Below are 12,153 nucleotides of genomic sequence, written 5' to 3'. Positions count from 1 at the left end.
GGTACAGAGATGAGGTAGTCATTCAAACATACTTTTACATTTGACATTTTAGTAATTTAGCAGACACTCTCATCCAGAACAACTTACATGAGCAATTAGGTTTAAGTGCCTTACTCAAGGGCACATCGACTGATTTTCCACCTTTCGGTTACTGACCCAACACTCTTAACCAATAGGCTACCTGTAACCATGTTAAACACTATTATTGCACATGGAGTGAGTCCATGCAATTTATTATGTGACTTTTTAAGCACATTTTTACTCCTGAACTTATTTAGGCTTGCCATAACATAGGGGTTGAATACTTATTGACTCAAGACATTTAAGCTTTTCATTTTTTATGAATTTGTCAACATGTCTATAAACATAATTCCACTTTTACATTATGGGGTATTTTGTATAGGCCAGTGACACAAAATCTCAATTGAATCCATTTAAAATGTAGTCTAACACACAAAAAAAATTGAAAATGTAAAGGGGTGTGAATGCTTTCTCTAGGCACTGTCAATATCTAACCTTTGCAGATTTTTACAGACTGAATTTTGTGGAAAGTATATACAGTACCAGTCAAAAGTTTGGACACACCTACTCATTCAAGGGTTTTTCTTTATTTTTGCTAATTTCTACGTTGTAAAATAATAGTGAAGTCATCAACACTATTAAATAACACATGTGGAATCATGTAGTAACCAGAACATTGTTAAACAAATCAAAATATATTTTATATTTGAGATTCTTCAAAGTAGCCACCCTTTGCCTTGATGAAATCTTTGCACACTCTTAGCATTCTCTCAACCAGCTTCATGACCTGTAATGAATTTCAATTAACAGGTGTGCCTTGTTAAAAGTTAATTTATGGATTTTTTTTCCTTCTCAATGTGTTTGAGCCAATCAGTTGTGTTGTAACAAGGTAGGGGTGGTATACAGAAGATAGCTCTATTTGATAAAAGACCAAGTCCATACTATGGCAAAAACAGCTCAAATAAGCAAAGAGAAACAACAGTCCATCCCTACTTTAAGACATGAAGGTCAGTCAATGCGATTCATTTCAAGAACTTTGAAAGTTTCTTCAAGTGCAGTCGCAAAAAACATCAAGCACTATAATGAAACTGGCTCTCATGAGGACCGCCACAGGAAAGGAAGACCCAGTTACCTCTGCTGCAGAGGATAAGTTCATTAGTTACCAGCCTCAGAAATTGCAGTCCAAATAAATGCTTCACAGAGTTCAAGGCAAAGGGGGGCTACTTTAAAGAATTTAAAATCTAAAATATATTTTGATTTGTTTAACACTTTTTTGGTTACTACATTATTCCATATGTGTTATTTCATGGTGTTGATGTATTCACAATTATTCTACAATGTAGAAAATAGTACAAATAAAGAAAAACCCTTGAATGAGTACGGTAGGTATGTCCAAACTTTTGACTGGTACTGTATGTATACCAAATAATAAAAAGTCAATTACATACTTCACAAAAACACAATACTATCCTAGATGTAAGTACAAAACCTGATATAAATGATTTTATACATTTTGTTGCATCTCCTATTTTATTGGTGTGGGTGCATTCATTCAATGCAGGCAGGGTTCACCTTCGCAGCGATAACGCACTACTCCTGCGTAGTAGGGGGCAGTAATGCATCTTTGCCAGGAATGTGGGTTCGTTTTGTGTCAGACATCTGAGTAACCGAGGAGATGGTTTCTAATTCCCTGAACGTAGACAGACAGCGGTGAAGATTGTATAATTATTGTAACTTTGTTATGGTCGACTTGTTGACAAAAGCTTACAATTTAATCTAAAGAAGTTCGCTAACAGCGAGCCTGTGTGTATTCGTACATTGTTATTTTATCTTAGCTCACTAGCACATTAGCTGGTAAGCTAACATTAGCTAGCAAGCTAACTAGCTAACTAACTAAATAGCTGAGCCCGGATGCGGTGAACTACAACAAGACAAGTCTCTGGCCTTGGAAGAGTTGGGCATCAGGCTTGAATTATGGCAAGCAACCGTCAACAGCAAACTGGCGGTGGAACGGGGCCTGGGACAAGTAGCAGCAGTACCGGTGGCACTACCAATGCTAACGGTGCTACCAGCGTAGGCGGTAACGTCAGTACGAATGTGAACAATTCTTCAAATGTTGTGCCCTCACGGACTCTGGCTACAACTGGCGATGGGTTGCTCGTACCTGCAGCGGCTGTCCAGTCTCCAATAAGCTTAGCCACACTTAGCAGACCCAGTTCATCCTCTTCTGGCACCAGCAGAAAACGTCCTCTCCACCAAGCACCTCTCTACAATGGTCTCTTGAATTCCTACGAAGATAAAAGCAACGATTTTGTGTGGTGAGTTTTCCTGCAAAATGCTAGCTACTTTGCGAACTTGTTTAGCTAATTTGCTTGCTGACTAGGTTGCTAATTATATGTCGCTCGCTAGCTCAATTTGAGTGCATTCTTGTTTACAATGTCCGTTAGCTAGCTAGCCTGGTAGCTACAAAAGCTCAGAAATCTATATCATTAAACCAGACTCATTGGTTATTCGCACTTATTTATTCTAACTTCAATAGTTGAACACTGTCAAAGTAAGGTTCATTTTTCCTAATTAACCAAATTATGTTGCATTGCATTTTCTTTTCAGCCCGATCTGTTTTGAAATGATTGAGGAGGCACACATGACAAAATGTGGACACAGTTTCTGGTAAGCAAACTTGATGACATTGGCAAGCCTACAGTACACCCATTTATTTTCTATAGCTTTTAGTACCATTCATCAATATTAACTAGTTCATTTGGTAACCTCCACCAATGCATCAATCATTTTTCCCTATGCTGGTTTTCCCATTTTATTTCTGTGTTCAGCTACAAGTGCATTCGCCAGAGTTTGGAGGACAGCAATAGGTGCCCAAAATGTAACTACATCATTGACAACGTGGATCAGCTCTATCCAAACTTTCTTGGTAGGTTTGTCTGTTGATATAGATTTGGTTTGAAAACAATGTCCTACATATGTTGGTGGCTGTGGTGTAGCTAGCTTCCCTACAGCCTTTTCACCAGCTTTGTCCCAAATGGCAAACTATTCCATATTTGGTGCACTATTTTTGTATGGGCCCTGGTCAAAAGTAATCTTTGAACTTTTCCAATACATCACTCCTCCTCAGTAGTAATTCTAACTCTTGTTTTGATTTGTTACAGTCAATGAACTTATTCTCAAACAAAAACAGAGATCAGATGAAAAACGGCTGAAGATGGACCATCCTGTAAGTGCTTCAGCTGATCAGGTCGCATACACTTGCACAAGAAACCAGACCTGGATCAAATGTTACTACAAAATGCAGACAACATTATGGGCCAGTTTCTCAGACACAGATTTAGCCTGGTCTTCAATTTAAAAGCAAGCTCAATGGAGACTCTTCATTGAAAAAAGCTTAATAGTCCATGATTCTGCTTAGTCTGTCCAGGAAACTGCCATTAACTTTACCCTAGCAATTGTTGTTGGTGTGTATGATGTCTAATAGTGAAGGAACCCAACAGTTCACCCAATATCCCAAAAGTACCTGCCTAATTGTATATTTCTCCTGTTTTTAGAATGGGTCAAGATGGCAAGTGTTTCAAGACGTCCTGGGCACAGACCAAGAGAACCTAGATCTTGCTAATGTCAACTTGATGCTGGAACTCCTTGTACAGAAAAAGAAACAGCTGGAAGCGGTATGCATATTTTGTTTAAGCACTATATATTTAACCAGCAGAAAATGAATGGTGGGCGGACAGCGGGACACTCACCCAATGTTAACTTTTATGCCTTTCCCTAACCTTTACCATAACCTCGCTGAAACTATACCACATTAACCATAACATAACCCCTTATCGAACCCAGGTGTGCATGCTCGTGCAGCGACCAGCAGCAAGGTATTTCTTCTCATGCGCTCCTTGCTGCAAAACCAATTGCCCTCTGGGACAAATAAAGTTGAAACTTGATCCCCCCCAAAAAATAACTGCAGATCAAATACACTTTCTTTTGTTTATTCATAACATTACATTTAATTAATCCTATTTAGTGACTTTGTAGTCATACCTTGATTGACCATTAACTCTGTCTGTTTATTCCCATAGGAATCACAAGCTGCTCAACGTCAGATCTTAATGGAATTCCTCAAAGAAGCAAGAAGAAATAAAAGAGAGGTGTGCCCCATATCTTTTTTTTTGATCTCATCTTATGTTTCAATATTTACTTACAGTAGTAATCTATGTTAGGAAATAACCATTAGTTATTGAGTGACATTGTGTTTTACCATTCAGCAACTGGAGCAGTTGCAGAAGGAGCTAAACTTTTTGGAGGAGGATATCAAGCGTGTTGAGGTAAAATAATATACATAGCTAGCTATCCTAACATTTCTGTCCTCTTGAAATGGATTAGCAGTCAGAGGTCTGGTTTCCCTGACACAGATTAAGCCTAGTCCTGGACAAAAACTCTGTCCCAGAAAAACCACCCCAGAATGTTCAGAAATGCAGGTAAAGTCTGTTGAGGAGTTTTCTTTTTTAAACTAAATACATTGTGCATTTTCTAGGAAATGAGTGGACTGTACTCACCAATGAGTGACATGGATCGTAACTTGGACAGCACTGTGCCCAATTTCGAGGCTCCCTCACCTGCACCTAGGTAAAACAAAATTCTGTCCTGTTCTTTAGTTGGTCTTGTGAAAGGACCAAAGTAATTATCTGACTCAGAATATACATTTGGGATCTTTGTATGAATTTCCTTTAAATGTTGTGAAAAGGTTGAGCTTTTACAGGAGACACTGATATATATTTACGGTAGCAAACAAATTCTTGCCTTTACAGTAGTCTTATGGATTCGACAGAGTATCCGAGTCAACCACCAGGTTTTGGTGGAACTTCCCAGGTAAGTCTGACCCACTGTAGTTTTCTGAGCCATAGGTTGCATCCCTGTTCTCCACTTTTCTAGTCATGGATTTAAAAGCATAGGATTGGTGTAAGCATTGGGTGGTGTGTTGTTTAATCCATGCAAGAAAGTGTGTGAGTTTACACTTTGGGAGAAGGTTGGAGAATCGAGACACAGCCATTGTGAATCATTGATGTTGGCGGTTCATGTTCACATTTTGCAGATGCATGTGTTTAGTGTCTGTCTGTGTCTTTTCTATTTTACCAAAGGGTAAGAGGCAAACGTGGTACAACAGTACTCTGGCTTCACGTAGAAAGAGGCTCACAGCGCACTTTGAAGATCTGGAGCAATGCTACTTCTCTAACCGGATGACCCGATTAACAGGTACCCTCTAGGTTTACGTCGACTTTTACTTAAAAGGCTTCTCTGGGTAAAGTAATGTCCTTGTCTTCCAAAAGAGGAAGGGTGATGGCATCTTCCACAAATGACCGTAACAACAACCCTCTAGGTTGAACTTTTAGCTGACTGAGCTGCATTATCTTGCAGAATCTATTTTAGGCTTGAGGCTCCTGCCCTCTGGCTGACTTGCATGGAGCGCAAGACATAATGACGAATCTGATAATAAACAACTAAAACATGGTTTACTTTCTAATGGTGTTCAGGGTTAGATATTTATTGTTTGTCATGTCTTGTTTTAGATGACAGCAGGAACCTAAATCAACTGGATGATTTCATGGAGTGTCTCTCAAAGTTCACACGGTACAACTCTGTGCGGCCGTTGGCGACCCTGTCTTATGCTAGTGATCTCTACAACGGCTCCAGTATTGTCTCTAGGTAATGTCAACCCTCAACTGTCAAACACAAAGCATTTGATGGCTTAGCTAATTATACTGAACAAAAATATAAATGCAACATGTAAAGTGTTGGTCCCATGTTTCATGAACAAACAAAGGAAAATGTCCGGGATTTTTTTACGCACATAAAAGCTTATTTCTCAAATGTTATGCACACATATGTTTACATCCCTGTTGGTGATCATATCTTCTTTGCCAAGATAATCCATCAAGTTTTGAGGGAGCGTGCAATTGGTATGCTGACTGCAGGAATGTCCACCAGAGCTAATGCCAGAGATTTAAATGTTCATTTATCTACCATAAGCTGCCTCCAACGTCGTTTTAGAGAATTTGTCGGTACAACCGCAGGCCACGTGTAACCACGCCAGCCCAGGATCTCCACGTCCCTGCTTCTTCACCTGCAGGCCTGCAGGAGGGGGAGTAAAAAGGAGTATTTCTATCTGTAATAAACCCCTTCTGTAGGGAAAAACTCATTCTGATTGGGTGGGCCTGGCTCACAAATGGGAGATCCATAGATTAGGACCGAATGAATTTATTTAAATGGACTGATTTCTTTCTATGAACTGTAACTCAGTAAAATCTTTGAAATTGTTGCATGTTGCGTTTTATTTATTTTTGTTAGATTTAGCACCATCCTAATGGTTAGTATCCAATTTGACCTACAGAGAGCGCTCTTGTATCACAATACATCTTCCATTTGCTACCAGAGTGTAGCCGAAGGCCCCATGGTGTCTGTTGCTAGCTCTATCTCTTATCTACCTCTATCTCTATGGAAAAGTACTAATGCAATCTGATGGGAGACTTAGTGTGGTTCACAGTTGGCGCCTCATTCCCTATATAGTGCTGGTAGTGCACTCTATAGTGAATAGGGGGCCATTTAAGATGCTACCATGCTTCTTATGAAATAATGCTTCATTGCACGCAACTAAATTCACCATTGTTACTTGTTTTATGCAACTTCTTATTGGCTATTGAGGTTGTTTTGCGCTCTTGTCTCTGCAGCATTGAATTTGATCGTGACTGTGATTACTTTGCCATTGCTGGCGTCACCAAGAAAATCAAGGTGTTTGAGTATGGAACAGTGATCCAGGATGCTGTGGACATTCATTACCCTGTCAATGAAATGACATGCAACTCCAAAATCAGGTGACCTTTCAACCTGTCTTAATGTTGAGAATTACCATCTCTGTATTACAATAGAAATTACACACTTAAACAATGTTCATTACCTTAGTGGGTTCCCTATTCTGGGTATTGTTTTAAATGTTCTAGATTTTATGGATCTAGGATATTCATTAATCCTCATAGAAACATGGAAGAACAGGTCTCTGCTCTTACATCCCCATGTGTTTTGTATTTCAGCTGTATCAGCTGGAGCAGCTACCACAAGAATCTGTTGGCTAGCAGCGACTACGAGGGAACAGTCATCCTGTGGGATGGTTTCACTGGCCAAAGGTCAAAGGTCTATCAGGTATGCACCTGGCGCGCTCATTCCCCGAGGTTCCCCCCTTTCAAATACAACTACTCTAATACAATGGAACAAACAAACCACAGCTGTGGGGATTGTTGCTGCTAAGGCCTCCTACTATACCCAGAAGCTTTTACCTTTGTTTGATTTTCTTTGGACACTACACTCAATCCATTACTAAATGGAAACAGACACTTTTGCAGATGTACTGTATGAAATACATATTTCATCCACTCTGTATTCAAAGTAAACCTTTGCTAAAGTATGTACCCCAGTATTCTTGGGCTAGTGAGATTTTAGCTGTGGTGGAATTTACACTGCTCTATAGATGGAAATCTATTCCGTTATAAAAGTCAGTTATGTTTGTTTCACACCTGTGATGTTCCTCCAGGAGCATGAGAAAAGATGTTGGAGTGTCGATTTCAACCTCATGGATCCCAAGCTTCTAGCCTCTGGTTCTGATGATGCGAAAGGTAATGTTGAAGCGATGCAGTTGTTTGTTTGCACTTCTCCCAAGGTCCTAATAAACAAGATGCCTGCTGGGTTTAAAGGGAACATATTGCTAGTCTCAACATCTCTGGTGTTTTGTTATTGATCTAGGATTGCACCTGGTTTTTGTTTCTTTCAGTGAAGTTATGGTCTACCAACCTTGACAATTCAGTCGCCAGCATCGAGGCCAAAGCAAATGTGTGCTGTGTAAAGTTCAGTCCGACATCGAGGTATCACCTTGCTTTTGGATGTGCGGGTAGGTTGATCTGTGATGCTACTTCTGCTTCCAACCCTCTTCCAAGGTCTTGATTTGGGTGAAGGATGAGTTGAAACATGCATTGCACTTCATACCTCTTTTGGGGGGTGAAGGAGGAATTGAAACATGCATTGCACTTCGTAAAAAAATGCTTTAAAGATTTTACTACTGTCATTTTGTGTTTTTCTCCCAGACCACTGTGTCCACTACTACGACCTCCGCAACACTAAACAGCCCATCATGGTGTTCAAAGGCCACAGGAAAGCTGTGTCCTATGCTAAGTTTGTCAACGGAGAGGAAATTGTATCTGCGTAAGTCAACTCAATCAAATTACATTCAGAGATGTCACACTTTACATTTGACCATATTGTAAATGTTCCCCAAAATGTCACAGCATTTTCCTATTAGGTCCCTGATATGATAATTACTACCATATTTGATAGTCATAGTGCATGTTCTGCTGACATAGTTCCTCTTCTGTATCACACAGCTCAACAGACAGCCAGCTAAAGCTGTGGAATGTAAACAAGCCCCACTGCTTGCGCTCATTCAAGGGCCACATCAATGAGAAGAACTTTGTTGGCCTTGCCTCCAATGGGGACTATGTTGCGTGTGGTAAGTGGGACCACATTGGCAGCATGCTGTGTGGTACTGGGAAAGTCCTTCAGTGGATGTGAAAATGCTTTTACTCAGATTGACACAATCAGATTGACATTTGTATATGGCTTCAGATTTAATGTGTTTGGGGACAGTCTATTGATTGACCAGTCGTGGATGTGTTCAGTTTAAGAATGCATTTTGGGTGCTTTCAAATGTAGTGAGTACTTTGATATGATATGGTACTAAATGATCTGATAAACTGCCAGATTTTGGAGTTCAATCATTCTTCTCTCTGCAGGAAGTGAGAACAACTCACTTTATCTCTACTACAAGGGGCTGTCCAAGACACTGCTGACGTTCAAGTTTGACACTGTGAAGAGTGTGTTGGATAAAGACAAGAAGGAGGATGACACCAACGAGTTTGTCAGCGCCGTATGCTGGAGAGCTATGCCTGACGGGGTGAGTGCGAGAACGGTGTGTCAGTCAGATCAGTGGGGATTCATATCCTCTTTATATGTCTGCGTTATGGTTACGCCTCTCGAAATGGCTGCAAACAAAATATTTTCTGACAACAAATGCCTCTCTTGTGACCTTAATAATGGTCCCAGTCTAGGGTCTATAAGAAACTAGGGCGTTCCTCCAGGCAGAAGGACACCACTGTCCAGTGGAGCATGTTATTACTCTCTCACACAAGGACAAGTAACTGCCACACAAGAGTGGCTCAAAACACAAACAGTTTGGTCTAAGATAATGTTCATAATCCCACACGCATCAACCCACCTACAATATCCATGGTTGGTAAATAGTAAAACACAGGGTTGAAATACCAAATTAACCACCTTTTGAAAAACCCTGATGAAGGCTATGGGTTGAAACGCACGACCTCTCCAACAGTAGCTGAATTTCCTCTTCAGTTTGCTCCTTAATTCATGGACCTTGTTTGGCGAGTGAGGTAGCAACATCGTTCCTTTCTCTTTGCACAGAATTTCCCTGACCAGCATAGCTCAGCTAAAAAAAAAAGTTTTTAATCCACCAAATGAGAAGTTAATTACCAGATGATATCATTTGAATGTTATGGATACATTTATACAGACTCTTTAAGGCCACATTTGTCATTTAGTAAAAGCATAATCAAGAAATGTAATAATAATGGTGTCAATCAACCATGAGTACTAATTTAACAGTTTCATGGTTTGTGTCCTCTCTTGTAGGAGTCCAATGTGCTGATTGCTGCAAACAGTCAAGGAACAATCAAGGTTTGTTTTGTGATTGTATTTTACTCGGCCCAGTTTCCCAATAGTGATGAATTTAAGCTTACGAGTGTTGAAGACAGCTGAAGATATAACATGGGTTTCCCAAAACACCATGCAAAGAGAACGGTGGCTGCATGAACATTTTTCATTTGAATTATCATTTTATAATACATTGCTTGTTTGTATCAATTGCAAAGACATTGGCAACATTTGTTAACTTGGTTCTGAAGTTATTGGCAGTCACAGAGAGATGGATAACAAAGAGATGGACCATCTCGGATATTTAACGATGCTCCTGCCAAGGTTCTTAGCCTTAAGATGCTTTTGGAAAACCGAGCCCTGGACTCTGCTAATGTATTTAGCATTGTCTTTCCCTGGTTTGGGAACTCAGGGGTTGAAGTTCTCCGTCACTACGGATTTCTGTTATATGGATTCTAGAGAGGTCGTTTTTGAGATCAGTGTCGATCCGCAATAAACATATCTGGGGGGAGGGGTGGTTTAGAGATGACATTGCCTCTAATACAGAAGAACAAAATATATTTCCTTTTTTGTACTCTATTGCTCCTCTTTGACATCACAACTTCCCATCAAACCAACTCATAAATGCCCTATTTGAAGGTTGTCTAAAAACCACTGTTTTGCTCTTTACCCTTTAGTGTGTGTACTTTACTGTATGTGTACTTGGGTTATCACTTTTCACAGGTAAATTGTAAAAAATCACTGGAGGACGTCATTAAGTTGGTCATTGGATTTTTTTTGGAGTGGCTGTGTGAAGTATCAGATTTTTCAGCCTAGGAAAAATGTAGGCTACATGGTTTATTCTTTCTGCTCACCTGTATTTTTCTTTCTCTATAGGTACTTGAGCTTGTTTAAGGTCCATCAGATCTCATCAAAGCCTCTGGAAATTACGGCTCCATTTCTTTCATGGCCAGGATTGGAGCGTATAGTTTCTTGGTCGAATAGAAACTTTGCAATTCTAGATCTGAGGAGCTGACCAGATTGGGAGAATGAATAAAACCAAAGTCGTTTGATTTTAATGAACAAGAATACTTTGGAAAAGACTTTGTGTACATCATACACTAGGATTGTGGATGTATGTAATTCAGAATGACATTGAGGGCTTTTCTGCACAAAAGTAGAAGATTCATCTTTTGAAATAAATTTGAATAAAGTTAATGACTAATAGAACATCTCTTAACATGATTTGAAATTGAATGGAAATGTTCTTTTTAATAAACTTAAGTATATTTCATAAGAGGTACATCCAGCATGAAGGCCAAAGCACAAGACAAAACAAAAATAAAATGCAAAATGACTCATTGTATGAATGTATTTTCAACCCAATGTATACATGTCATCCTTTTTCAATAGTCTTTGGTTTACCCCTATGTTTAGACTGTTTGATGTTTCAAGCCATGGCAACATCTTTTAACTGGACTTGTTTTCATTCTGCAATCAAGCTTTCAGTGGCATGGCTTAGAGTCAATCATTTTGAGTTTGAAAATGCAACGGAAGATTGACTAATGACTCTGAGACATTTCACTCATGTTACAGTATATTTTTATTTTGTCAGTGAACATGTATTTGATAATACAAATCCTGTCTCAAATACTTTAATTTTGTATTAAATCATGATACATGTTGCAACCAGAACACGTCCAACACATGAAATCAAGTGGATTTGCTAGAATGCCAAGATGTACCTATTTTCTGAGAAACAACCAAGAGATGTTCTGTATTTGTATACCTAAATAAATTATTTGCAGAGAACTTTGTCTTTGCATTGAGTTATTCTTGTTTTAAAAAGGCAGAACGTAAGACTGAAAGTGAGTAGTCTAATGTTCCCTGACTTTCACAGTTGCATCTTGATTACTTTATCTTCACAATTTGTACGGGACAGCTTCCTTGAACAATCAAGTTAACATTAGTTATTTGCAGGGCTGTTTTCATTGTCACCTCTTGAGTTCCTGTATAATTATTATATACAGAAAATCATTTCATTTTCTGTTTCATCCTACTTTGACTCTTAATTCATTATTTGTACGTGTTTAGTTATACCCCTCAATTCCCATGGCTTGTAACTTAAATTATTAACTGAGTGAGCAGCTTCTTTCTTTTGCTGGTATAAGAGTCAGCAATTGTCAGTTATCAGAAGGTGATTAACTTATGTAACACATGACTATCCCTTTTATCAGATATTTTTCGATTTTTCCACTATTCCACTCCAGCACAGCTCCTTTAGCTCAATTTTCTCCCCATGCAGCACCATGGTAACAGCCACCCTCCTCTTACTGCACCCCTATAGAGTGGATTTACTGCAATCCTTTAAAGTGGACCGTG

At 39.3% G+C, this 12,153-nt stretch overlaps 1 protein-coding gene across 2 annotated transcripts; it reads left to right on the top strand.

Moving 5' to 3' along the window:
• The first annotated feature begins 1,578 nt into the window (after nucleotides 1–1,578).
• On the top strand, nucleotides 1,579–11,583 carry LOC112226954 (COP1 E3 ubiquitin ligase). Of its 2 annotated transcripts, none has more exons than XM_024391650.2 (20): nucleotides 1,579–2,339; nucleotides 2,632–2,691; nucleotides 2,853–2,950; nucleotides 3,186–3,250; nucleotides 3,579–3,698; nucleotides 4,104–4,172; nucleotides 4,290–4,349; nucleotides 4,559–4,650; nucleotides 4,833–4,893; nucleotides 5,163–5,277; nucleotides 5,592–5,727; nucleotides 6,750–6,893; nucleotides 7,110–7,218; nucleotides 7,610–7,688; nucleotides 7,844–7,960; nucleotides 8,154–8,271; nucleotides 8,451–8,575; nucleotides 8,859–9,019; nucleotides 9,772–9,816; nucleotides 10,669–11,583. In XM_024391650.2, exons 1-20 carry the CDS (start codon nucleotides 1,996–1,998, stop codon nucleotides 10,684–10,686), a joined length of 2,136 nt encoding a protein of 711 aa, XP_024247418.1. In that variant the 5' UTR covers nucleotides 1,579–1,995; the 3' UTR covers nucleotides 10,687–11,583. The 2 variants fall into 2 exon arrangements, with proteins under 2 accessions (XP_024247418.1, XP_024247417.1); XM_024391649.2 differs by having other exon boundaries at nucleotides 1,580–2,339; nucleotides 7,607–7,688.
• The last annotated feature ends 570 nt before the right edge of the window (nucleotides 11,584–12,153 follow it).

Source organism: Oncorhynchus tshawytscha, linkage group LG28 (assembly GCF_018296145.1).
Source record: "Oncorhynchus tshawytscha isolate Ot180627B linkage group LG28, Otsh_v2.0, whole genome shotgun sequence".
Classification (NCBI taxonomy): Eukaryota; Metazoa; Chordata; class Actinopteri; order Salmoniformes; family Salmonidae; genus Oncorhynchus; species Oncorhynchus tshawytscha.
Note: the sequence above shows the minus strand (reverse complement) of the source record. Positions and strands in the feature narration are given on the sequence as shown.